The sequence below is a fragment of the Odontesthes bonariensis genome, chromosome 24 (genome assembly GCF_027942865.1).
Source record: "Odontesthes bonariensis isolate fOdoBon6 chromosome 24, fOdoBon6.hap1, whole genome shotgun sequence".
NCBI classification, from domain to species: domain Eukaryota; kingdom Metazoa; phylum Chordata; class Actinopteri; order Atheriniformes; family Atherinopsidae; genus Odontesthes; species Odontesthes bonariensis.
In genome coordinates, this window is record NC_134529.1 from 26,650,539 (window position 1) to 26,678,091 (window position 27,553).

Sequence of the window (27,553 nt, forward strand, 5' to 3'; positions counted from 1 at the left end):
CTCCCTCCATTGGCTTCCATTAAAATTGATTTTAAACTTTTAATGTTGGTTTCTAAAGCTCTTAACGGCCTCACCCCATCATATTTATCTGAGCTTTTAACAGCCCTGGTGGAGCTCTGAGGTCAACAGATCAGTTTCTGCTGGAAGTGCCCAGGTCAGAATACAAACCCTGGGGTGAGCGAGCCTTTTCCCAAAGCTGCCCCCAGGCTCTGGAATAAGCCCCCCGTCCAGCTGCGTCTTATTTCTGATCTGGGCCTCTTCAGATCGAGGCTAAAAACCTACTTATTTAGGATGGCTTTTAATACCCAGTAGTATGATGGTACTTTTATCTTATTTTGTTGCATTTTATTGCTTTCTCTGTTCTTTTATTGTTTTTACTTATTCTTCTCTTTATTTATTACCTGCTGTAAAGCACTTTGGTACATCGTAAGGATTGTCTGTAAAGGGCTGTATAAATAAAATACATTTACATAAGTTGTTGCTGCGGCAAAACTTCCTCATTTTCACAAGTGAAATGTCTTAAATATACAATAAAAGTTATGTTAGCGAGAGCCTGAAGAATAATTAGATCAACAAAACCAAACTGTTAACATAGATAATGTATTTTAGAATAGCTTATGTTAACACATCACACAATTATTTTACCTTTTAAAATATAGGTAAACTCCTCAGCCTTGTTTACTTTAGAATCCATTTTCTATTAACTTGAATACAGGAGGACATAGGCTTTACCTAGGAAAACAAACATTTACTGAACACTGAATTAAATCTTTCTCTGAGGCCAAAATAGCATTTGGAGATGTGGGAGTTTCTTCATAGAGACGATGGGTTTCTTCCCCTCATCCTTGGTGGGGAAATTCTGAAAATCCTGCTTTATTCATGTGGCCCGTGTCAGTGTGGAAAAAACAAACAACAGCGCTTAACTCTAATCCAACACAGGAGTAAGAACAGAAAATATTTTCATTCACTGCCTTTTTATTCCCTCTTTAAAAAACAAACAAAAAAAAACATGAAGGCTCTTCTAAAGAAAGTAAAATTGCCAAAGCAGCATATTTTGTCCATATTTTGTTTTGTATCAAAACAAAATGCTCAGTGAATGAAATATATAGTGTATACAGACACCACTGGACCAACAGTATTACATCAGTCTCACCACATGTACCTTCTACCAACAACCATCTTTCAGACTCCACATCACACTAGGATGGTAATGTGCTCTCAAATGCTGTGTCCATGAAGCTGAATCCAGATGAGTTAAAAAGGACAGTCCGTCAGTCCGTCTCCATGGCACCACTGTGCGTCTCCTTGGACACCATGAGTCTCATCAGTTTTCCATGGAGCTTCTCGATTTTCTTCACATCCTGGGCTTGGTCTGTCTTGTACTGTAAACACTACGGATGGACAAAACACTACATGAAGTCAGTGACAGCTACTGTGACATTGAAATAAGTTCTGCATTACACGAATAATCTCATGACATTGATTTAAAACTGTAGTATAAGAAATTTTCCCTTTTTTTTGTCTGAACAACTTCCCTGGCCAGCTTTCACACCCTTATAAAAAAAAGGTTGAACAATAAAATCGAACATTCCCCTTCTCCCAAACTAAGATTAAGATCAGATTTATTGGTCATGCATACACACGAAATTTGTCCTCCGCTTTTAACCCATCTTGGTTGGCACCTGTTGACACACTCAAGAGACAGATGCCAACCTGGAGCGGTGGGCAGCCATTCAGCGCCCGGGGAGCATGGTGCCTTGCTCAAGGGCACCTCAGCCGTGACAAGGAGCTGGAGGGATGTCAGTTCCAATCTTTTTTGAGTGGCGAGAGTGGGAATCGGCAACCTTCTGGTTATTGGACGACCGACTCTAACCACTGAGCCACGGCCGCCCCTACCACCAGGGAAAATGTGAATGGCCCAATTCACAAAACCTTAAACATCCAGCCTGAATCATAACAAACCACGAGGGATGCACAGTATTTATCGGACCGATAGCTTATCAGCTGATATGGGGTGAAATTACGTGTTGTTTTTTTTATTTTTCTAAAATCAATCTGATATGTACATTTTATCCGATAAAGCAATGAAAATCGGGGGAATTCTTTGCAGGCCGAGAAGCCCCAAAACAGGACATGATTTTGTTGCATTTTATGGCAGGACCAAAGCCTGGCAGGACCAAAGCCTGGCAGGACCAAAGCCTGGCAGGACCAAAGCCTGGCAGGACCAAAGCCTGGCAGGACCAAAGCCTGGCAGGACCAAAGCCTGGCAGGACCAACGCCTGGCAGGACCAAAGCCTGGCCCCATCTCGGCCAGACTAATAATAAGCACGTCTTCACCAGTGTGGTTGGGTTTTTTTTAGTGGCAGAGGATGATAACAGCATTGCTGTTTGCAAACGATGTTCCGCGAGGATTCCGAGAGGAGGAAAGAAGGCTTCAAGTTTTAACACTACTAATCTTATAACTCACCTGAAAAGTCGTCTTCGCAGCGAAGCGGCGTGGAAAGAATACGAGGCAGCCGCGGTAGCAGCTAGCGTCGCTAAAGCAGCAGTATGGAGTGTTGTCCCCATTCAGAAGGCATTTGAGTCAGGTCAGGTCGCTTTGGGGTCCCACTGTACAAAGGGGACCCTCAGGAGTGCATGTTGAAGCGTAAATAGCATCCATAATTTCGAACCACCTCCAAGCTTCTTCAGCTTAATGCCACACTGGCTCGCGGTCCGGTTGAAACCACTCTCTGCCATTTTTGCAGCAATCAGCTGGAAAGCTTTTTCGTTTCGCACAGCGCCATCGAGCTTCCGCTGCACAGCCTCCTCACCAACCCAAACCCAAAACCCATTTCACAAATTGATGGTAAATCTTTGTTTAAAAATACCTTTAAGAAGTAGCTGTGTAATGGCAAGGGCCTTGTGGACTGATTTAGGAGCTCCTATGGGGCTCCTAATAAACAAATAAAAAACCAACAACGGAGAGCAGAGCCTGGAACCGGTCCTATGTGCTCGGTACCCCAAGCAGAAGGGTTACAGACATGGTAACGTGTTCCATGGGACCAGTACGCTTTGGTGGTAGTGGAAACACTGAAATAAGGGAACCGTTCTAAACCAACCCGTGCCGGACTGCATAGTGGAAACGGGGCTTATGACATCGTCGCCACACAAATCCACAACTTGATCGCCATGGACGGACTAAACGTAAGTTTCACCACAGACATATGGACATCTGATGTTAGTTCGGTCAGCATGCTAAGCTTAACGGCTCAGTGGCTGGATCAAGATTTTAACATGCAAAAAGCAATGCTGCACGCACAGGAGTGCCCAAAAATGACAAAACACAAAGTGCATGTTGTGCTTAGAGATAATGCACAAAACATGACCAAGGCTATGGAGCAGTGTGGGCCTGCAAGCTTGGGTTGTATGGCACACACTTTACAGCTTGCTGTAAACGAGGCTGTGCTGAGACAAAGAAGCATCACAGGCTGTATTTCGATCGGCAGGAAGATGGTATGGCCCTTCAGACACTCCCAACCCACCACCTCCCATCTTCAAAGCTTACAAAAACAACTAGGCCTGAAAGAGGCAAGGCTTCAACAAGATGTGCCCACTAGATGGAACAGCCCGTTCCACATGATGAGAAGTTTGTTGGGGCAGAAGCGAGCCCTTGTAGCATATGCAGCAGATTTTGAGTTACCTGCTTCTAGGGGTGCAACGGATCAAAAAACTCACGGTTCGGATCGTTCCTCGGATCAGAGTCACGGATCGGATCATTTTTCGGATCAGCAAAAAAAAAATAAAAAAATAAGACAAATAAACATGTTTTGTCTTTTTGTTTGTCAACACTTTTAAATTATTAAATTGAAATATATATAATCAACTTAAAGTGCACAATTAACATCTTCTTTTCAACATAATCAAAGAAAAACAACTTAAAGTGCAACATAAAAAGGCATTAAACATGGACCAATGACTATTAATCCACAACTTTTTTCTTCTCCTGCTCATAAAGATCTGGCACAATCTTTTCGCTGAAGTGGGTGCGCGACGGGATGTCGTAACGTGGCTCGAGCACGTTCAGCATGTTTTTAAAGCCCTTGTTTTGCACAACTGAATATAGCCTCATGTCTGCACCTATAAACACACCGATAGCGTTTGTGATCGCTTTTTAGCCCGGTCGGATTGTGAAGGAAGGGGCTGCTTAAATGCCGCGGTGATGAGCGGTCGTTGAGCCGCTTTCGGTTTCACTCCTGTCAGTGAAACACCGGGGTGATGTCGCTGCAAATGCAGACTTTTACCCAGAGCGTGGAAAGTAGCTCTGTCCCTGGAACTAGCAGGAAGGGTAACGGCTGTGTGAGGACTGAACATGGATAGATAGATAGATAGATAGGATACTTTATTAATCCCGAGGGAAATTTAAGGATCCACCAGTAGCTTGAACAGACACAGAATACATGCGCACAAATTGTTTTTTTTTCATAAATCAATCCGCAGATCATGTGTGTGCCGAACCGAAATAATTGATCCGAACGGATCACGGATCAATGATGATCCGTTGCACCACTACCTGCTTCTCTGAACCCATACCAGTGGACTTTAATTGAAAAGCTGTTCACTATTCTTGACCCCTGTGAACAGCTGACAAAAGACATAAGCTCAGCTCCAGCCACAGCAGCTGATGTCATCACCTCCATTGAAGCCTTGAAACGTCTGTTAAAAAAAGACTGTTGCAACACATCATGGAGTTAATAATGACTGCTATTTTGACCAATCAACAAATAGGGAAGCAACAGAAGTGTTGCAGGTCCAGGTGAGATGTGTAACATCAGCAGAAAATGTTGAAGAGCCAAAGGAGAAGAAAACCCAAGGCAGATGACAACAATGTTTCCCTGCTGACAATGTATGAAGAAATCCTTCAAAGAAAACCACACAAAAGGGCTGACCCAAAGCCAAACAGATCAGCAGGTTATTGTTTAAATAAAGCTCTGATAAAATAGACCAAAACATAGTAATGTTAAATATGTATGTCTTTATTATTGTCCTACTACTTTAGATCTCTCAGAACCCACAATTTCTCAATCCGAGAGCCCAATGGAGTACTGGAGAAGCAACAAAACCCGGTTCCCGGACCTTGCCTCACTGGCACGGAAATACCTGTCCGGGCTTCTTTGCCTGCAACTACTGTAGTGCCTAATAATAAGAAACTGTCTCCATCTTCACTGTCCACTTTGCAAACCGCCAGGAATTCGACCAATCAGAATACACTTGAGTTTGCTCTTCTCCTTCTCAAGAGGAGGCTTTCCCCAATGAGAAAGTTCTGCCAAACTAATTACAAACTATATAAAGTTATGAAGTGTGAAGTGAATCCTACGGAAGAGTATTAGGGCCAGGCATAAGAAAAAAATAATAATATTTTGCCTGTCGAGATTTAAAGGGATAGTTCGCCTCTTTTGACATGAAACTGTACGACATCCCATACTAGTAATATCATTTATGAACATTTTCCTACCCCCTGCTGCGTCCTGTGAGCCGAGTTACAGCCTCGTTTTGGCGGTGAAGTAAGTAGTCTGGCTAGTTGGCTGGGGTTTCACAAATAAAGCGTTTTGCTTCTGAAAAGAATATGCATTCAAAAGAGTAATACATTTGCATCACAAAACGTATCTTCCGAAAAAGTTACACCTCACAATCGCTTGGCACTAGGAGTATCAATGCGCGCTGCCGCCTGCCGCGCCTGTTTCGTGGTGTTTACTGCTCGGAAAGTTAACGTAATCATGTCTGACTACGACGCCGATGATGAAGACATCCCTTTTACCACAGAGCTAAAGGGATATCTTTATGAACCAGAATATACAGATGCCGAACTTCACCAGATGGAGTTAGAACGGGCAGAGAGAGAGAGGAGGGACAGAGAAGTGGTCCCAGCTGAAGTTGGAGCCACAGCTGCAGCTGTGAGAGACAGGGTGACCGACAAATGGTGGTGCACTTGTTCGAAGCGCCCAGTAATGCCAACGGCCAACTACCTTCATCAGCCGGACTACCTTCGTCAACACCAAAACGAGGCTGGAACTCGGCTCACAGGACGCAGCAGGGGGTAAGAAAATGTTTATAAATGATATTGCTAGTATGGGATGTCGTACAGCTTCATGTCAAAAGAGGCGAACTATCCCTTAAGGCAACATGTCGAGAATAAAGTCGAAATGTCGAGAATAAAGTCCAAATGTCGAGACTTTATTCTCGACATTACAACTTTATTGTCGACATGTTGACTTTAATCTCGACAGGCAAAATATTATTATTTTTTCTTATGCCTGGCCCTAATACTGTTCTGTAGAATCCAGAAGTACCCAAGACTAAGAATTAAATGACTGGAAATGATCGTGCCATGTCCACTTAAACGGATTTAATTTAATTGGATTATAACAAATTAGATTTAATTTGATTAAAATGTTAGTTTACTGCATCTTTAAAGTATAAATATAGTTGTAAATTTACGTTATATATATATATATATATATATGAACAGTAACTAAATAAGACGGCTCATCAATCAACCAGGTAAAAGCAAGCTGGTAATTACATTCGTGTAAAAAGAAGTTTGCCTGAAAGCTGCCAAGATTTGCTCGTATTTCTCCACTACAAATCATGGCATTCTACGCTAAACAAATTCCTAATACTGTTTTCTGCACGTCAATCAAACACGTTTTACAAAGTCCGCATTGCTGATCATTTACTTTAACTATGTGATGAAATGGTTTTTTTTGTTTGTTTGTTTGGTTTATTTTCTTAACGTTTTACTTACCATGGCATTATCCGTGACTTTGATGCATATGTTACCGTCGCAGTGTCTGTACTTCAGAACCACTCGGACCTGCACACAAAAATAGAACTTCTAAATTTCAGAATTCTAAACTCAAAGATTTTTAAAAAATAATAATCAACCGTGAGCACACACACGTCGTTTTAAGAGCTATCCGGCTAATGAGCTCTCAAGCTAGCGTGCTAACCTGAGCTGTACTTTGAAATAAAACGTTTTCACCTTCATGGGATCAGTCAGATACAGCTTTTCGGCTGCTCGAGCAAACTCCTCCCACGTCTGGTAATAAGGCATTTTCTTTACAACGAAATGTTACTATTATACCAAAACCTCTGTTTGAATCAGTTGAATTGAACGAGTCTTTCCAATCTGACTTGCTAACTTCAGAAACACCACATCAGCAGCAGGAAACGCAACCAATCACAATAAGAAGATTATGCTGACACCCCATCCGGTAAACCTTTTCAAAATAACAACATTTTTCTATAATTTTTTTCCTTTTCGTTTGTAATGAACACCCACCGACAATTATAAATATATAAGGAAATTATCTTATTGGCTCTTTTCGTGCCAAGCGATGTCTCAGATAGTATTATGTGTTAATGTGTCTTTTGCTTAATCTTTGTATGTGCACACAGGTAGATAGATAAAACTAGAAAATCCCATCGGCATTAACTTCGAGTGAAATAAAAGCAAAGAAAATTTAAAATTTGTAATTGTGAAGGTGAATACACAATTTTGGTTTATCTATATGAAACTAAAAATATATACTGCTTCTTGTGTTTTGACCAGTCTTGTTGGGCTCTGAAAGGCTTTGTTTTGAAATCCCAAATCCGGAAATATTATGTGTGTTGCTATTGTGTAAAATTCTACATGTCTCCCTCTAGTGTTGCACTCAAACATGACCGAAAAGAACAGATTTTTTTTTTTTTTACTATTACTGAAAAATATTATTATTAGACTCACTGCAGTCTTAGGCTATTTCAAAAGGTTTTATTTATGGTCGCACAATCAGTCATTTTTGTTACTCCAAGTTAATGGCTAGATAACTATTAGTAATGAAAATATATTAGTTAAAACACTGTATTAAAATACCTTTGATTGACAATTAGAATTTGAAACTATATGTATTTGTAGATTATCAGTCATCCAAGTAATATTAATGCTAATCTGCAACCTAACTGCAACTAAATTAAATTGAGTGCAGGGGAAAAAAGTATTACCTATCCCCTGAAGTGCGGTAAGTAAAAAAGTCAAATCAAAAGATAAAAATGCTTTAATAGAATACCTCAGAATTGTACATAAGCATGATATATACATATATGCAAGGTCTTATTACCGCTGAGACAGTTTTAGGAAAATGTGCTCCAGATGGTTTAAAGGATTTTATGGCTTGTAAACCAGAGGGCCAACAGAGTTTGGGCACTTTTGTGTGGGCACAAAACATGAGATGAACTCAGAAAACACTATATGAAACTGACTTAATACATCTCACCAGCTTTTAGCTGATGAGTATTGAGTGAAAGTGAAAACAACTGCAAGACTTTCTTTCTTCAGATTTAGATAGATTTTGCCTTGTGGTTTATCAATTTTACAGTGACTAAGGAGATGGGACGTGGGTGCTGACAGCTCATTTATCATTAGTTCAGTCTGTTGAAGCTGAAATATCCATCTATTCATTTTCTATACCCACTTAATCAAATTCAGGGTGGCGGCAGGGCTGGAGCCTATCCCAGCTGTCATTGGGTACACCTTAGACAGTCCATCACAGGGCCACACAGAGACAAACAAGACAAATAACCACCCACGCTCACTCCTAGGTAGGGATGGGAATCGAAAACCGGTTCTTGTTGAGAACCGGTTCCCTGTGTTTCAATTCCTTGGAATCGTTTGGCGATTTTGCAAACGATTCCCTTATCGATTCCAGTGGGTGCGAATGACGTCACCACGCAACGTTGCGTGGCGAGTTCAGTGCAGCCAGCAGTCAACAGTAAACATGGCGCCCAAGCGGTACAAACGCTCGAAAGTTTGATTACTCATCCCTAAAAAAGGCGACAACAGGGCAACTTGCAAAGTGAATATTTCACCAAAGGGAGGAAATACTACCAACATGCAATAACTATGAATGAATGTCGCGTTTTCGATCTGCTCCGGACTAACATTGGTGAATCTGAACCCAGCAGCAACGTTAGCATGTCCTCGGCTAACACTGCAGGTAACTAACTAACTAACTAACTAACTAACTAACAAACACTGCCTATCATGTTAGCACCATTTGCCTCATTGTAAAACCTGCTGTTAGTAACGGTTAAGGTTAAATGAATGCCTTCTCAGGCATTACATTTAGATGAAATCATGAGAGACAGAGCCTGACTGGCTCAGAGCCAGAGGCTGGTGGTACTACCCCCAGTTCACGTCTACCTCCAGCTTCTCCTTTCACCAGAACAGGGAAGAGTTAAATTACCCAGGCCATGATAGATGTTTGTAAGGGTTTGTAAGGTCATGACTGCTGTAACTTCTAAACTAAACAAAGTTGATGCTAATCGACCAGTTTGTTGTCCTTTTTCTCCAAATGAGAATCGATAAGGGAACCGACAAAGAACCGAATCATAAAGCAGAATCGAAAATGGAATTGGAAACGTAAAAATCTTATCAATTCCCATCCCTACTCCCAGGGTCAATTTTGAGAAACCAATTAATCTGACATGCATGTTTTTGGACAGCGGGAGAAAGCTGGAGTACCTGGAAAGGACCCATGCATACACAGAGAGAACATACAAACTCCACACAGAAAAGCCCCAGCCAGTATTCAAACCAGGAAGCCTTTTACTGTGAGGCGATGCTGCTAACCAGCTCAAATATGTGACTTGCAAGAAAATTGGTCTTGGCATGTCCAATCTAAAAACCCAAAGATGCTATATCAAAACAAGAATACGTTCACATGACGTTGGTATTATTACTGCCATTTCCTCGGACAGGGTTTTCATATTTCTTGTCATATAAGTACCCCTAACAATCCAGCACCCCTATATCAAGGAGCCGAGAATTCGGTATTGTTTTGGACAAATCAGTTAACTCTTTAAACTAAGTAAATAGTTTCATCAGTGTTGCACCATTATATAAAGTAAGAAAAGCCTGAGATATTGCTTTTGTTTAAGACTTTCCAAGATGGCGCCGCGGATGGCAGCCACGGCCGTTTGGTGCGCGTTGTTTTGTTCGAAGCACTCCCCTCTGGCAGGAGGCTGCGGTCCATCAGGACCAAAACCTCCCGCCACAAGAACAGCTTCTTCCCCTCTGCGGATGGCCTCACCAACAAGGCCCGCTGTACCCCCCCCCCCTCCCGTCATGAACCCCTTATCCCCACTGACACTACACGTTATATTAACGTATCTTTTAACCAACACCAACAGACGTGTGCACATCACTCCTGTTCTTAACTCCCTCCATTGGCTTCCTGTCCTTTATAGAACTGATTTTAAACTTTTAATGTTTGTTTTTAAAGCTCTTAACGGCCTCGCCCCATCATATTAATCTGAGATTTTAACAGTCCGAAATCCTGGTAGAGCTCTGAGGTCAACAAATCAATTTTAGCTGGAAGTGGTCAGAATACAAACCCTGGGGTGGCCGAGCCTTTTCCGTCGCTGCCCCCAGTTTCTGGAATAAGCTCCCCGTCCAGCTGCGTCTTATTTCTGACCTGGGCCTCTTCAAATCTAGGCTAAAAACCTACTTATTTAGGATTGCTTTTAATACCCAGGAGTATGATGACACTTTTATCTTATTTGATTTTGTTGTATTTTATTGCTTTCTCTGTTCTTTTATTGTTTTTATTTGTTTATACTTATTCTTCTCTTTATTTATTGCCTGCTGTAAAGCACTTTGGTACACCGAAAGGATTGTCTGTAAAGGGCTGTATAAATAAAATACATTTACATTTACATTTACATTTACTGTCTCCCTGTCGGACTCTGCGTTACATTAACACACTCTTCTGCCCTCAGCTCTTCATTTCACTAATACTTTGTACATATATCATTATTATTTTATATTTTTTTTATTTTATTATTATTATTCTATATTTGTTTTGTTTTATTGCACCAAACAAACCAGGCCAAATTCCTTGTGTTGTGAAAATTACTTGGCAATAAAATCTTTTCTGATTCTGATCCTTTCTTTCTTTTAGGACATTGGGCAACAAGTGGCGATAGCCCAGTTCCTTATATAGAGCTATCAATGATCTAATTTATCATGCATCACAATTCCACAATCTACAAGACAGACAGGGTCTGTGGCCTTGTTTGAAGCAGGCTTTTTCTCCAGTTTCACCTGAAAGGCCAGAAAGGGCTGATATATGCCACTATCTTAATAAACATTGCCATGATGCTTGCATTCATGTGGAGAAACATAACTTTCAGAGAGAGAAACAAACTAACACACACATATAACACTGAATAGTGTCAATTGCCACCTGTGACTAAACATCAGTGACTTGCAATTTTTCTGACACCAGGTCTTAATTGTATCAGACATCCACACACAGTGTGTCATCTCCAATACCAAATAACATTCTCTTGAAGGACAAAGCAGATTGGAGTTACTGAAGTCTGCAAATAAGAAGCTACACTGTGTTTATTTTTTTTTGTACGAGTTGAAGGATTTTTGTTTTCTTGCATCAAATTAGCAAAACCCAGTGTTGCAATTTTCACAACATATTCAGAAGCATATAAAACTATGGAAGTTTTTCTGTGCCATCAGAGTTTGAATACAAATTTCTAATATTGAATTTTTACAGCATCAAAATCAGACTTTGAATTTGAAAAACCAACAGTGGAAAAAAAAAATCAATTGCTAAAAAAAAAAATCGGTGGAAAAAAATTAAACATCTAAAAAAAAATTCAGTGGAAAAAAAATCAACATCTAAAAATTCAGTGGAAAAAAATTAAACTTAAGAAAATTCAGTGGAAAAAAATTAAACTTCCAAAAATTCAGTGGAAAAAGAACCAGACTCAACATCCGGGTAAACAGGGAGAAGCAATCGATCCCTGTCTCAATTCATCCAACGCCAGCCAATCAAGTTACGCTCCATTGGACAGATCAGCCATGTCCACCAACGTGGGTGATGGTGCTTCGGTGAGTGAGTTTACTTTATTTGCCATTTGTGTTAGTAAAATTGAGTAATAGATATTACTCAATATCTATTGAGCTGATATTAGCTTGATTGGCTGCCGTTGGATGAATTGAGACAGGGATCGATTGCTTCTCCCTGTTTGCCCAGATGTTGAGTCTGGTTCTTTTTCCACTGAATTTTTTGAAGCTGAATTTTTTTTCCACTGAATTTTTTGAAGTTGAATTTTTTCCACTGAATTTTTTCCACTGAATTTTTTGAAGTTGAATTTTTAGATATTGAATTTTTTTCCACTGAATTTTTTTTTTAGATGTTGAATTTTTTTTTTACACTGCTGGTTTTTCAAATTCAAAGTCTGATTTTGATGCTGTTAAAAATTCAATATTAGAAATTCGTATTCAAACTCTGACGGCACAGAAAAACTTCCATATAGAACCAGCTTATCCTCCGTTTGTGTGGTTGCAGCTTTTTACATAGATCCCTAATGACACTACATTTTTTTTACAGTGCTTTCCAGTTACAGGCTACTTGGTATCTGGGGAAATAAAATAGGAGTTTCCTAGCTTGTCCTCGAACGCAGCACAAGTTGCAGCCAGCACGGGAACATTATCCGGTACAACACCGCCGCATCGCTCCGAGTTAAGTTCGTCACAGAAAAAAAGGAAAAAGAAACGGAACGCGTCCACTTTCTTCCCAGCGCCTTTCGCATTCTGTGCTGCTAGGATGGTACACAACATGTAGGATTGGATTATTTCTTTTCTTATATACTCTTTTTTTTCCTACCACTGTTATTTTTTTTTCATCTCAACACAAACCGTTTTTCACATGCTCAGAGTACCATTCATCTGGTCTCCTAGAACCGATCCTGGCAGCGAACTTTTGCTAAAACTACAAAACAACGCCCCCGTTCTCGACACGCACAGAGTTTGTGATACATTTGGCCTGACAGCACTTTCACCATGAGGTAAGAACCTATTCGGCATTGTCAGTCTGAACGTAATATTAGAGGAGAAAGTAAGCAGAGGGCGATAACCATGATGTGAAAGCCAGGAGAGGAGCTATGGTTCGGAGCTGACTGGCATACTGTTTTTTTTTTTTTTTTGCCGAATACGTTGCGCTATTCTGTCATTCCCATCAGCTGTGGCTGAGACATGATTCTGTGGTTCCGTTGGTACCGAACAGACGGGATCTCTGTCTGCACGCATGGCCGTGTTAGGCTTATTAGTAGACCAGTACAGTTTGTTTTACATCACCGAAATGTCCTTAAAAGACAATAACGGTCCATTTCTGCAGCATATGTGAACGTGCATAGGATTAGAATGGCGCTCGCTCTCTGCTGCTGCTGCTGCTCCCATACTGAAAAAAGACGGATTACCTTTCAGCACTGGTGATGGGGTGGCATTTATTTGATGCCACTTTATCATTCTCTCTCTATCGGGCTCTCTCTCTCTCTCACTCTCACACACACACACACACACACACACACACACACACACAAACACAAGCTTGTGTACTTTTGTCACCTGGGAAACGTCCCACACAACTGTCTCTATATTTATGAGGATTTCTTTTAGTTTAGGTAATGTGTTTCCTAGCCACTTATCATAAAATTAGTTGTGAGAACTTAATGTTTAATGTTACTCTAACATAATTCAATTCAATTCAATTCATTTTATATTTATATAGCGCCAAATACAACAAATGTCATCTCAAGGCACTTAGATAATAAAGTCCAATTCAAGCCAATTGGAATTCAATTAATTGAAATCTTAATTATTCATGAAATAATCCAATTCGTTCATATAGAGCCAATTCAAAAACAATTTCCTAGCTAAGGAAACTAACAGATTGCACTGAAACTTTGTTTTCGGTCCAATCTCCCGTCATTTATGGGGTCAACATTAGGACGCCATAAAGGGTGGACTTGAAATGAAAACTTTTTAAATGCTGCTTAATCCCTGCCCCTTTCTTTCCTTTTTTAAAAAAAAAATAAAATTCTCCTGGTGCACAATACATTTATTTTAGACTTTGTGTACATCATTCTTATCTTCTGTAGTATTTTTGCAACACAAGCCTTGAGGTTCCTAAAATGTCTTTGACACCCACACAATTATGTTGCCGCTGTTATGAACTGACATTGTGCTCTGCTCACACAGCGTTATGCAGAAGGCTGACAGAGAGACTGTTTTTAGATATTTTCTGTTAGTTTGTATAAAGCTTCCTTCATGTCATGAAGACTGTATGAGGTTGACGATATGCCGCGAAGCCTTGGTTAAACTTGATTCAGTTATACATTGCAGTTTTAGTCCGATATTTGATGTTTGTTGCTGAGGGGATGCTCTCATTACACTGACAAAGCTCAAATGCCTTTAGTGACAGTATGTGATCTTGATTCATCTATGTTTTTGCTGTTGTTGTTTTTTCTTTGTCTCGTGTTTCTTATGGGGAATGCATGTTTGATAAGAGTCCTGCAGCGTGGATGAGGTCTGTTCCCTTTAAGAAACCTCTTAATTAAATCCAGCTGTCGGGAGCCTTTGGATAGGCCAAACTCAACCTGTGGTTAACAATAGCTGAAGCCATTTCAAAGATCTACATGTTGCAGCCATTTCCCAGTATGGAAACCACTATTTTTTTTATGTTCTCACCCCTCTGCTCCTCATAGTTTTTGGCAAGCCTCTCATTAGTTTTGTGTCCATCTCTCCTCAAGAATGGAGCAGGCGTGAAACTGAACATAACCAAACCAATGATTGCAGCAGTAACAAATAATAAATAATATTAATCATAATGTTGTTGCTGTTTCCCCCCTGCTGTTTTTCTGATGTGTGTCCTGAAGAGATGCATTATTTGTGTTTATCTTGCATGTGTCTGTGCAACATGTGTGCGAGCAGCAAATGGCAGTCCCTGCTGTTCTAAAGCCGATTCATGCAGGACGCTTGCAGCTGTATGTTTGTGTTCAGCGCTCTTCTTCTTCTTCATCCTCTCTGGTGTGCTTATAAGATGGTGTATGGAAACGGTATAGAATAACCCAGTATCAGAAAACATGCACAACATTTTAGCTAACACACCAAGGTTTCAAGCTCGTAACTTCTTCAACATGTTACCAAGAACTACATGTATGTGCATATTACATTACATTACGGTCATTTTGCAGACGCTTTTATCCAAAGCGAATTACAATAAGTGTGTTCCACATCGGTAGGCAAAAGAACTTCAGGTCACAAGATATCATAAGTGCATTTCCTTCCAAAACCAAACAGCTAAGAGCATAACTAGTGCTAGAGTAAGTGCAAAAAGTTAGGTACCTAGACAAATGGGGAAAAAGACAATTTAGAAAACAAACATATATATACATATATAATGTATTCACTTTCAATGAAACAATAAAAAGCTGGACTTAAATGGTAAATTGGAAAGTACTAGTATCACACTTTTCTAGTCAATCCGTCAATCTAGTCAATCAATCTAAAAGCGCATTCACTCACACACTCACACACAGTGCTATTTTTGTTGTAATCATTCACACACATTCATACATCGATGGATGCATTGGTAGGCAACGTGGGTTTCAGTGTCTTGCCCAAGGACATTTGGACATGTGGACCAGAGAAGCCTGGAGACTAACCAACCTTCCGATTGGCCGGCGACTGCTCTTCCTCCTGAGCTACAGCCACAAAGGTCTTAAAGGTCTCTTGTATCCAAAGTATTCTTTTTCTTATTATAAACCCCTTGAAGTAGATTACTTTGGAGCAGAGAGTTGCGGATGTCTAGAGTCTTTATCATTGCCTAAAATCTCTCGCATTCAGCTGGTTGATTGAAGCCATGTCTTTAGACGAGTGATAAGCAGTAGCATTCGTTATACCTATGTGCTGCTGGGAACTTGAAGAGTGTGGCAAGGGGCAGTGCAACAACAGATTTATGGATATTTGTGGGGTCCTCTGACTAGTATTTTTAGACATGGTCTTCTTGTCCTTCATTGCTATCTCATGTTTAGTTTTGTGATGATGTTTAGGGTGGTTGTACAGACTGGTGGTGTTACCTTGCAGAGCTACGACGATGAGCTAAAGCAATGCTTATAGAAAACGATGCCTTGTTCATCTTTGCCAGGTTTATAGCTGAAAAATGCCCAAACTCTCAACTTCTCTGTTAAGATTGTTTATAGCTTATAAGACTGACTGCTACCTGTTGTGGTATGTTCGCCACGTTACTTTGTCCTCTGTAACTAGTGTCTACATCTAGAAACTATTTAAAAAAAACACCAGAGAGGATTAAAGCGGAGGATCTTTGAAAACACCTTTAATATGGAGCGGAATGACGCATTTTAAATATCGCTCGATCACGCGAATTTGATCGCGGGAAGCCAATATCGTTATCGTGATTAAAATTTGATATATTATGCAGCCCTACTCTTGAACTCCACCAAAGGAACCAGCTACTTTGTTTAGGCCTACCTCCTTATGTCATGTTAGTGACAGTGAAATGCCTTAAATGTGGAAAAGTGATCAAGTTGTATGATTTAAAGCAGCACTAGAATTGACTCGTTTTTTTTGCTGTTTGTCTGGGACTGATGCCCCTTTGTTTCATTGTGTCATGTGTGAAAGTATAGAACCAGAAGGAGGTGGCAAAGTTTTATCTGGCGCTGTGTACACCAGTAATATTACTGGGCACCAGTAATACATGCCCAGTAATATTGTTGTAATGTTTTAAATACTTGAACGCAGTTTTTCTAGAGAAGATAATTGCTTTGTATATGGGAGTATCGTCCATTGACTCTTTTGGGCTTTCACATGCGCGCGCATACCAACAACTGGTAAGTGACATGCTGTTTATAAAGTTGTTTTGTAACGTCCCCATGCCAGTAATGTAAGAACCATGCATATGGTTTTGATGGTAAGGCTTGTGACTTTATTGTCGGATGGTTTATAAAGTGGTGTGACGTTTCTGCAGTGTGCAAGTTGTTGTTTTACGTGGAAGGTTTATTATTTGCCCCTTGGCCACCACGTATTTGGCTAGCATGACAGGCTGCGCAAACAGCGCAATCGCCGCACAGCCTCTAGCAATGGGATTGCGCTTCAAATGCCCCGGAGTTCCCCTTTAAGTACCTCTTTCTGTCTCAGTTGAAATAAATGTCAGCTGCTGGAATGACTGACACAGACTGATGAGCATTGCTTATGGGAACAACATTCATTCTAGAAGTATATGATTCAACTTGTTTGTTTTTTAAGGAGGAAGGAAATTGCAATTACTGATTATATCGAATCACAATACTTGTAGAATTGCAATTATCAAGAATCGTGACCAAAGCATATCGTCCCACCCCTAGTAATGAGGCAGAGTCAAGGTTTTATGGCCCTGACTATTATAAATATAAAAATGTAAAAAGCAGATACAGCAATAAAAAATGATAATGGATTTAATAAAGCAAGCACTATATTACAAATATGTTGCAGAAGAATGAGCAGCTGTATGGTAATATTGCACATGATATAATGATATTGCACATCTTAAATGATTGTGACCCCTTTGAGTTCAGGAGGAGAAGGGAATTGGGAACAAAGGTTGCTCTCCTTCTCTGGGTCCTACAAGCTGGACAGCGGAACCTGCGACCAGATGGCAGCCGCTCAAATGCTGGGAATGGAAGCATGTGTTGAGTCACTGAGAATACGACGAGCCAGGCCACTCGCATGCTGCTCGTACACAGTGCTCAGGTGGCGAGCAGGAAGTCCAATAATCTTAGAACACACCTTCACGATGTTGTGCAGGCGGTTCCTGTCCTGTAGGGTGATGGAGTGATACCAGCAACATAAGGAGAAAGCTAAAACACTTTCAATGGATGTGTAATAAAATGTCAGCAATATGTTCTTACTGACAGAAAAGGAGTTCAGTTTCCTGGGTAGGTACATCCTCTGGTGGCGCTTCCTCAGGATCCCCTCAGTGTTGGAGGAGAACCTAAGTTGGCAGTCGAGGATGGCCAACTGAGTTTGCTGGAGAAAGCCACCTTCATTCTGTACACTCGTCAGTGTAAAGAATTAAGAGCAGGCGGAGAAAGCACGCAGCCTTGTGGCGAGCAGGTGGAGGTGGTGAGGAGATCGGAGAGGTTGCTGTTAATCCGGACTTGCTGGGTTCTGTTGGTGAGAAAGTCCAGGATCCACTTGAACAGTGTAGGTGAGAATGCTCCACGTCTAGAATATCTCAGAGCCGACCGCAATGATCTCTTGGAACAGGAACCTGTGGCAGATGTCGAGGAACGTTGGACAGCACCAGGCTCTGACATGATACACACCCATTGGCTTAAGAAAATAGCTACACTCCATGAACGCCTAGCAGCACAAATAAAGCAGTTGCTAATGGATGGGACCCACCTTTCGTGGTTAAGCCAAGGTCAAACAGTCCTGATGATGAGAGATTTCCAGAAAAGGGGTAATTGCATCCAACTACCAGCCAATAACCTATCTGTGTACAATGTAGAAGCTCCTGTCAGGCATGAGTGGAGCCCACAGGGAAACACGAGTAGGAGCAAACACCAGCTACCGGACGACAGAACTGTTACTCAAAACTGTAAGGTCATACAAATGGATGGAGTTTGTCAGATCCTGATACTGGCGAAAGGCTTGTTTTAAGCATGCCAAGATAAGCAACCTGACTTTGGCAACAACCAAAAAAGATAAATAAACAAATTTATTTTTATAAAGTTAAAACTCACCGATGATTGGTGGACCTGGCAACACTTAGTTTTTATTTTATAATAATGTATCAGCTGTTCTGTATCTCAATTCTTCCCTTTTCATTCTCATTCACTTAATTAATTTCCTTTTTTTTAATGTTTTTTTTTCTGTGATCACACCCCCACCTCTCAATTTTATCCATTTTCTACTCTCACCCACTCAAACAGGTTGGTTTCGACTATTTATTTTTTTCACATTGCAAACATGGACTTTGGCTGCATGTTATGAGTGTTTTATGAATTCTTGTGTGAGGACCAAGTTACAACAAATGTCATCTGAAGGCACTTCAAAAATACAGTCCAATTGAAGCCAATGACAATCCAATTCATTGTAATGCAATCATAATTCAATCAAATCTAGTTTATTAACCTTGCTGGAAACGCCTAAAAAAAAGCATACCCAAAGTAAATTGAAAGCTGTTCTTGAACCATTTGGAGTAGAGTAATAGTTGAGACCTTTTTTGAAAGAGAACACTCTGAATTTTCACCCACAACAGTCAGAATTTGTGTAAGTGCTACTGTCACAGAGTAATATGAGCTTGAATGCACTGAAAAAGATTTTTATGTCCGCCTAATTTTTCTTCCCAAGTATGTACCTTAAAAGTGACTTTAGCATAGAGCTGCTGACTGCAAAACACAATGGGACTACAGCCTGAAGTCTTAACTAGTGCCACTTCAAATTTGACTGTAATTCAACAAGAACTGGGTTTTTGTACAGGTTTTTCTAAGGATAGGACTAGGCGTGCCAAAACTGTGCCAAAACTGTGTCATTTGAAGACCCTAGGAAACCATGGGAAAAAAGGCTGCTGTTCTTGAAGGCTTCAACATACAGTCATGATCTTAAGCCTGGTTTATAGTCGGTAACGCAAGACGCAAGACACAACGCAAGCTCTTGCGCGGTTGCAAGCCCCCCCTTGCGTGCTTGGGTGTCACCTCAATTTTCTAAACTTCACGCAAGACGCAAGACGCGAGCAGAGCTATAGAGTAGCCACTCTGGACACGAGCACAAGCCACTATCTACATCACATCCGGCGGCGTGTTCATCTTCCTGTTTCATCCCCTAATAAAAGACCGCTGTTTTCAAACGCCAAGGTAGAAAGCGAAGAAGAAGAAGAAGCATGAATCCCATGATGAATCCACTCGAAGAGAGACTTGCCGAAGAGGTCCTGGCGGTGAATTTCCTTTCATCATAGTAGGCTTGTCATTGAAAAAACCCGCTACTCCACCTACTCTCCTGGCGGTGAATTGCCACGCAGCACACGCAAGCACCGGCAAAGCTAAATGAAGCATAAACGTCTCGAGCCATTAACACAAGTGCAAGACGCAAGCGCAAGGGCAGTTAAAAGAAGTATAACTCAGCCTTTAGGCTCTAATGAAAGGTTACACTCTGGACTGTCCTATCCCACATCCAGATCCACTGTCAGTATTACTGACTAAGAGTAATGGAAGCACAAACACATTGTTTCTATAAACAGAACTTTGTGCATACAATAAAAAAAGTCCTAACAAATAGTTTGGTCTAATATCCAATTATTTCATTTAAAAAAAAATAAGTACATAGCAAACAACACTGCATACTATTTACAATTGGTATTTACATTATTTGTTGTTGGCAACGTGACAATCATTGTAACAGTGTCGACCTGGCACAAAGCACAAGGGCACATCACGTGGCACACTTTACAGGAGTCTTGGTCTGGTCACCTCAAACGTCCAGCTGTGCTGTGCCCTGATATGTGCACAGATTTGTGATGACTGGCAAGAAATGGTCCAAAATCAGCTATGGTGGCCAACTCCAAGGCTAAGGTCTCCCTGAATGCCTTCTGGTGCACAGGAACCTGACCTCTGCTTCCGCCATGTTCTTTGTGCAAGATGCATTCACAATAGCAATGTCCATGAAGTGGTAGAAGAAAGTTTACTTCTGTGTTTTGTGCAAGACCTTGTAGTATCTTATCAGACCACTTGATAGGTTGGTCGACTCCCCCCCATGTACCTAAAAGGACAGTTGGAAAAACAAAAAAGAAAAATGGTATCAAAATATGTCCTGCACACAAATGATTATATTTCAAAAGGCAGAAAATACGTGTGTACATAGTTCATACCAGTTGTCCTCCTTTACTGCTGGTGGAACAGGGATGTCCTTCAGGGTCCACTGCCCATCTCCACGTTTGACCCTCCGCTGGACAGTGTCCTCTCTGTGGGCTGTGTGCAGAGTGGAACACAGAAAGACATCTCTTGTGGAGAGGGATGGAGGGATGGAGTCATTCCTCAGCCACCTAATGCTCCCTTGTGGTGATTTGGAGTTCAGGATATTTGTTTTTGATTTCGGATAGCTAATCCGGTTGGTTCAGATGGTCCCACATGCCCAGATCTTTTGCTGAAAGCAGGTCACGGAAAAGCATGGGACTTGTGTAAATATTTTCTCCGAAAAGTTTATACCCAGTGCCCAGTAGGTTTGTGTTGACCAGCTGCATTTCCCTTCTTCTGATCATTAGCAGCATCCTCTGACCTACTGCTAAGGTGCAGGGACTACCATATTAGGAGGAACTTTTTATATGACTGATTTTGGGAATGGAAGGCTGTACAGTTTTGCCCTTCTCCAGTAATCTCCAAATTAACAGCATTTTACAAATCCCATACATAATCAAAACCATGAAACGGAACATGTCCTGAAAGGAAATTTCAGTCCATGGGGCAGTTGGTGTTTATATGTGTGCACCAAACTCATTTGTGTTCCAAATTATTGTCTGGAGTTTGTGAAAATAAAAGCTGCAATGCTGTATATGATGATGTGGAAATAAGCAGGGGTCCAGGTGGATGTTGGGGTTTGAAGATGGGTTGCGTAATGTCTTGAACTTCAGTATCACTCCAGCACTCTTCAGTCATTCCTGAAATTCCGTTTTGACCACTGCTGGCCCTGACTCTCCCCCTCCCCCATCTTCTCCCTCGACCTCGGCCTCTTGCTTTTCTTTTGTTTAATTTACTTTTTCCAGGAGAGGGGGGATGGGGCTCCTTTAAACTTTTGTTTTGTTTGTCTTTTAGAGGAAGTGGCATGTGAGACTCAGTCGTTGTCTGAATTATCTTCAGATGTTCTATTCTGTAAAACAAAGATGTGTATTTTATAATACAAGAAAGACTGAGCTGTGGATATAATAATTAACACTACTTTTTGCTCTTTTTTTTTTTTTTTTTTTTTTTTTTCCTTGTCCTGTCCAGCATTATGGCAGCAGAATTGTAATCTGAATACCGTTTATGCCAAACATATTTGCTTTGCCAAGGGAAGCTTTAAGAACGTAAAGCTCTCCTTTACGTCAAGCATCAAGGGGACGCTTGCTCTTTTTGAATGTTTGCTTTATTGATGCTGCTGAGTGATAATTCTGAGTCCACAATTTCCTTTGGAAACAAAAAAATATCTATCTATTTAAGTATGATAATATTAAGTAAAATATAAATAATACTTACTTGTCGAGAGCAACATTTCCGTCTTCAGACAATGCTTCTTCTCCAGAGTCAAAGAAAAATGACTGTCTTACTAAAACTCATCAGAAACATCCCTGTCCCATCGTAAACAAACCTCCAAGGCTTCCTCCATACTGCATTTTGTTTTTGAAATCCACTTGGCCATGTTGTAGAAAAAAGAAGACGAATATACTGTAAAATCTGAAATTACGCACATATGCTTAATTAGCTACTCAACTACTTCTATGTGACCATCTTTATGTGCTGCTTTCGCTATATATGGAAGAAAACCCACCCATCAAGCATTGTTTTCAGAATTTCAAGTTATTATCAAGAATATGTGGAAAATAAATGCATCTGGCGGAAATTTCCACAGTTTGCCACCGCAAACTATGTGTCTGTGGGCACAAGACTTGTTGTGGACTTAGTATTTTACTGGAGTACATTAACTGGACCCTTGCCAACATAACAGGACCCTTTTTGTTGGAGTTGTATCTGTTCTTAGAATATTGTGAGGCTTCATAGGTGAGTTGGACATTTTTTTGTATTTGCAACTGGTTTTACCTAGCTCACAGTTACGACTGTATCCTGGATTGGCATACATCATTTGAATCTCAAGAACCTTAGCTTTCCAACGGTACACTACATGTTTACGTACATAGAAAGTGGGGCTGAGGAAATCACCAGATCTGTCCAAGCACAGAACCCTGAGGAACTCCATGACATTCTCTGGTGTGCGAGGAAGATTCTTAATTTACGTGGAGAAACTTGAAAATATTAGATAAATATGACTTAAGCCAGGGCTGCACGATGGTGTGGGACTTAGCAACATCGCCTCATAACAAGAGAGTTCCAGGTTCATCTCCTGGCTGGGGCCTTTCTGTGTGGAGTTTGCATGTTCTCCCTGTGTATGCGGGGGTTCTCTCCGGGTACTCCGGCTTCCTCCCACTGTCCAAAAACATGCATTTTAGGTTAATTGGTGTCTCTTAAATTGTCCTTAGGAGTGAGTTTGAGCATGTGTGTGGTTGTTTGTCGTCTGTGTGGCCTTGTGATGGACTGGCGACCTGTCCAGGGTGTACCCTGCCTCTCGCCCAATGGCCGCGGGGATAGGCTCCAGCCCCCCCGGATTAAGCGGGTATAGAAAATGGATGGATGGATATATAATATGGTCTATAATTAGCAAACAGTACTTTATTAAAAGTAGTTTTTTTTTATATACAAGGTTCACAGCACCCTTATAAGTCTGTGGAACATAGCCTGTCAACAATGATAGATTGACCAAATCCAATATGGAAGTGTTGATTAATGGGAGAATCTTCTTGAACAGTCTCGTCGGGATTGGGTCGGAAATGCATGTTGACGGTAAGCTATTGTTGTTAGCTCAGAGAGCTTGGCATGACAAAAACAGTCAAAAAACAAATCGGTTTCTAAAGATACTTCTAAAACTGCTGTGTTTGATCATATATCAGTGACAATTGTGGGAAGGATTCCGTGAATTTTCTCTCTCAATTTTATTGATAAAGAAGCTCATGAAATCATCACTGCTGAGAGTTAAAGGAATGCGTGGCTCAACAGAGCTCGGACTCTTTGTCAGCCTGACTACAGCGCTGAAAAGAAACCTGGGATTGTTCTTATTCTCTTCTATCAATGATGCATTGTAAGCATGTAACCATTTTCTTTCCAGCTTTCTTGCAGTGTGCTTTAAAGCATGCAGCTGTGAATTATACCAAGGAGCCAGCATCTTCTTTTTTTTTTAACATTCTGTTTATTGGATTTTTCCGTATTCAAGACAAGTATTTGAATAACTCATTCTGAACATATTTTCAACCCGAGCCCCCCTCCCACTCCCTCCCCCCATTTTCCATTACTGGTATGTATGTCTACAGAAATGTACTTAAATACAAATTATAAAACAATAGGAACATAACATAAAATAGGCACACAAAAACAAAACAAAAAAAGTAAATAAATAAATAATATAATAAAACACATGAAGAGAAGTACATAGTGAAAATACATATATAAATATATAAAAGAAAAGCCAAATAAAATATAAATAGTTTCTCTCGTCAGCAGCTACATCTGGTTTTGGTGTGGCCCTTCAATCAACTATGTCCGCTGTGTTCAGATGCTCAATCAGATTACCCCATATTCCCTCAAATGCCATCCATCCATCCATCCATCATCTTCCGCTGGTCCGGGGATCGGGTCGCGGGGGCAGCAGCTTGAGCAAAGAGACCCAGACGTCCCTGCCCCCGGCCACTTCCTCCAGCTCTTCTGGGGGGACCCCGAGGCGTTCCCAGGCCAGCCGAGAGACATAGTCTCTCCAACGTGTCCTGGGTCTTCCCCGGGGCCTCCTCCCAGTGGGACGGGCCCGGAACACCTCACCGGGGAGGCGTCCAGGAGGCATTCTCACTAGATGCCCGAGCCACCTCATCTGACTCCTCTCGATGCGGAGGAGCAGCGGTTCTACTCCGAGCCTCTCCCGGATGACCGAGCTTCTCACCCTATCTCTAAGGGAGAGCCCAGACACCCTGCGGAGGAAACTCATTTCGGCCGCTTGTATTCGCGATCTTGTTCTTTCAGTCACTACCCACAGCTCGTGACCATAGGTGAGAGTAGGAACATAGATTGACCGGTAAATCGAGAGCTTCGCCTTCTGGCTCAGCTCCTTCTTCACCACGACGGGCCGGTGCAGAGCCCGCATCACTGCAGACGCCGCACCGATCCGCCTGTCAATCTCCTGCTCCATTCGCCCCTCACTCGTGAACAAGACCCCGAGATACTTGAACTCCTCCACTTGGGGAAGGATCTCGAGGAGGCTGGTTCCGGAGCCCAAGCCATGTGTCGAGGTGAGTCCAACTATATCTAGCCGGAACCGCTCAGCCTCGCGCACCAGCTCAGGCTCCTTCCCAGCAGAGAGGTGACGTTCCACGTCCCAAGAGCCAGCTTCAGTAGCCCAGGATCAGACCGCCAAGGTCCCTGCCTTCGGCTGCCGCCCAGCTCACGCTGCACCCGACCCCCATGGCCCCTCCCACGGGTGGTGAGCCCGTGGGAAGGGGGACCCGTGCCGTTTCTTCGGGCTGTGCCCGACCGAGCCCCACGGGCACAGACCCGGCCACCAGGCGCTCGCTGGCGGGCCCCACCCTTGGGCCTGGCTCCAGGGGGGGGCCCCGGTGACCCGCGTCCGGGCGAAGGAACACGGTGTCCAATTATTTTATTCATCATAGGGGTTTTGTGAGCTGTTCTTTGTCTGGTCCCTCATCTAGGATCTGTTTGCCATGGGTGACCCTACCAGGGGCTTAGAGCCCCAGACAACATAGCTCCCAGACTCATTGGGGCACGCAAACCCCCCCACCACGATAAGGTGACAGCTCACGGGGAGGGTTCCCTCAAATGTATCTGGTCTTTGTTTTAGATTGTACATTATTTTCTTGTTAGGGATACAAGAGGTCAGTTCACTAAGCCAAAGAGAGGGTGGGGGTGGTTGTTCACTCTTCCATTTAAGAGCTATGCATTTGTTGGCTATTGTCAAAGCTATCCTTGTGAATCTGATTTTGTTGTCCCTTACAGGCAGCATCGACGTGTCCCCTAATAGAGTTAGCCTTGGTTCAAGAGGAATATTTGTTTTTGTTATCTTGGATATGGTTCGAAGTATTGTTTCCCAGTAATGAGCCAGCATCTTCTGACCTATTACCTTCCTTTTCAGAGGGGCAACATTGTCCAGTGTTGTACGCATTGAAGCTGTAACGCTGTTAACAAGACAATCAAGTTGTGTGGGAGTAAAGTTTAGGTAGCTGTCCTCTTTTGTATTTGCACATGGCAGTGACGAAAATCATAATAAGTAATGTAAACTCAAAAGTTTTCAAGAAATGCTCAGATAAGACAGGATTGTGAGAAAATAGTGTAAATTATTCACTCTCAGTGCCATATGTCAGCCCATGAACAAGGATATGGTTCAGAGAGCGTGTACACTTTTGAGAAATAATGTTAATATTTAGGCTGTCATTTTCAACATCGATATGAATGTTAAACTCACCCACTACAATTACTTTCTGTACTCGGCACCAACTGAGATGAAGAAACTCAGAATAAGGGCCAGGTGGACGATACATAACAACAAACCAAAGAGGTCTTTGTGATTTCTGCTTTGGGTGAGAAAAACAAATTCAAAAGGTCAGAAATTCAGGGGGCCAAAACTAATCTTGGATCCAGGACTTATTAGTAACTCTAATTTGAAGGTAGCTGCCACTCCTCCTCCTGCTCTGCTTGTGGTTTGAGGAATGTCGAGGTTTAGATAGGCAGAGAGAGTTGATTCATTCACACTAGATTTTTACAAGTCAAAATATATCAATATGATGATCACCAATCAATTAAAATTACTAACAGAGACTTGAACAGGAAATTCATCAAACCTGGTACAGGGGGTTGCTGCAGATGGGAATCTGTAGAAAAATATGTAACACTGTGTCCTGCCGTTAACAGTACTCTACCACTGTGCCAGGCTTAAAGCAACCATTCTCAACAAATTACAAATCTCAACTGAAGAATCCAACACCATCACAGCATTGTATAATTAAAAGTGTTGCAGAATGGAGAACACACTTTGACACGCACATAGGAATGGGAATCGAAAACCGGTTCTTGTTGAGAACCGGTTCCCAGTGTTTCAATTCCTTGGAATCGTTTGCAAACGATTCCCTTATCGATTCCAGTGGGCGCGAATGACGTCACCACGCAACGTTGCATGGCGAGTCCAGTGCAGCCAGCAGTCAACAGTAAACATGGCGCCCAAGCGGTACAAAAGCGCGAAAGTTTGATTACACATCCCTAAAAAAGACGACAACAGGGCAACTTGCAAAGTGAATATTTCACCAAAGGGAGGAAATACTAGCAACATGCAATAACTATGAATGTTGCATTTTTGATCTGCTCTGGACTAACGTTGGTGAATCTGAACCCAGCAACGTTAGCAACGTTAGCATGTCCTCGGCTAACACTGCAGGTAACTAACTAACTAACTAACTAACACTGCCTATCATGTTAGCACCATTTGCCTCATTGTAAAACCTGCTGTTAGTAACGGTTAAGGTTAAATGAATGCCTTCTCAGGCATTACATTTAGATGAAATCATGAGAGGCAGAGCCTGACTGGCTCAGAGCCAGAGGCTGGTGGTGCTACCCCCAGTTCACCTCTACCTCCAGCTTCTCCTTTCACCAGAGCAGGGAAGAGTTAAAATACCCAGGCCATGATAGACCAATCATGTTATATTATAATATACAATAATATTATTTGATAGAACTTATCAGATGTTTAGTGTTGAATGCAACCCTCTTCTCAAACAGTCCTTGCTAAAGCCCTCAGCATCTTCGCATCACTATTTTCATACCAAGGCAATCCCTGTGTTAGTGTCTATGGAGGAGACGATAAGCAATCAAAGGCAGGTTTTAC

At 41.6% G+C, this 27,553-nt stretch overlaps 2 protein-coding genes across 2 annotated transcripts in view; one reads left to right on the forward strand and one right to left on the reverse strand.

The window, feature by feature from the left end:
* Window positions 1-955: 955 nt before the first annotated feature.
* On the reverse strand, window positions 956-7,211 carry srp9 (signal recognition particle 9). Its single transcript, XM_075459440.1, has 3 exons — window positions 7,022-7,211; window positions 6,785-6,853; window positions 956-1,391 (listed from the first exon to the last, which is right to left on the reverse strand). Exons 1-3 carry the CDS (start codon window positions 7,091-7,093, stop codon window positions 1,272-1,274), a joined length of 261 nt encoding a protein of 86 aa, XP_075315555.1. The 5' UTR covers window positions 7,094-7,211; the 3' UTR covers window positions 956-1,271.
* Window positions 7,212-12,531: 5,320 nt separating this feature from the next.
* Window positions 12,532-27,553, forward strand: part of enah (ENAH actin regulator) — a 116,913-nt gene continuing 101,891 nt past the window's right edge. Inside the window, exon 1 of the mRNA XM_075459702.1 lies at window positions 12,532-12,885. Within this exon, the coding sequence (XP_075315817.1) occupies window positions 12,881-12,885 (5 nt within the window). The 5' untranslated portion in view covers window positions 12,532-12,880. The remainder of the gene's footprint in view (window positions 12,886-27,553) is intronic.

What these genes read in the sequence shown, in the direction of transcription:
- srp9 (XM_075459440.1), bottom strand. Translation starts at nt 7,093, where the DNA reads ATGCCTTATTACCAGACGTGGGAGGAGTTTGCTCGAGCAGCCGAAAAG. An exon ending in ATCTGACTGATCCCATGAAG is followed by an intron (nt 6,854 to 7,021) that starts GTGAAAACGTTT and finishes TTTTGTGTGCAG; the next exon opens with GTCCGAGTGGTTCTGAAGTA. An exon ending in AAGTCACGGATAATGCCATG is followed by an intron (nt 1,392 to 6,784) that starts GTAAGTAAAACG and finishes GTCCATCCGTAG; the next exon opens with TGTTTACAGTACAAGACAGA.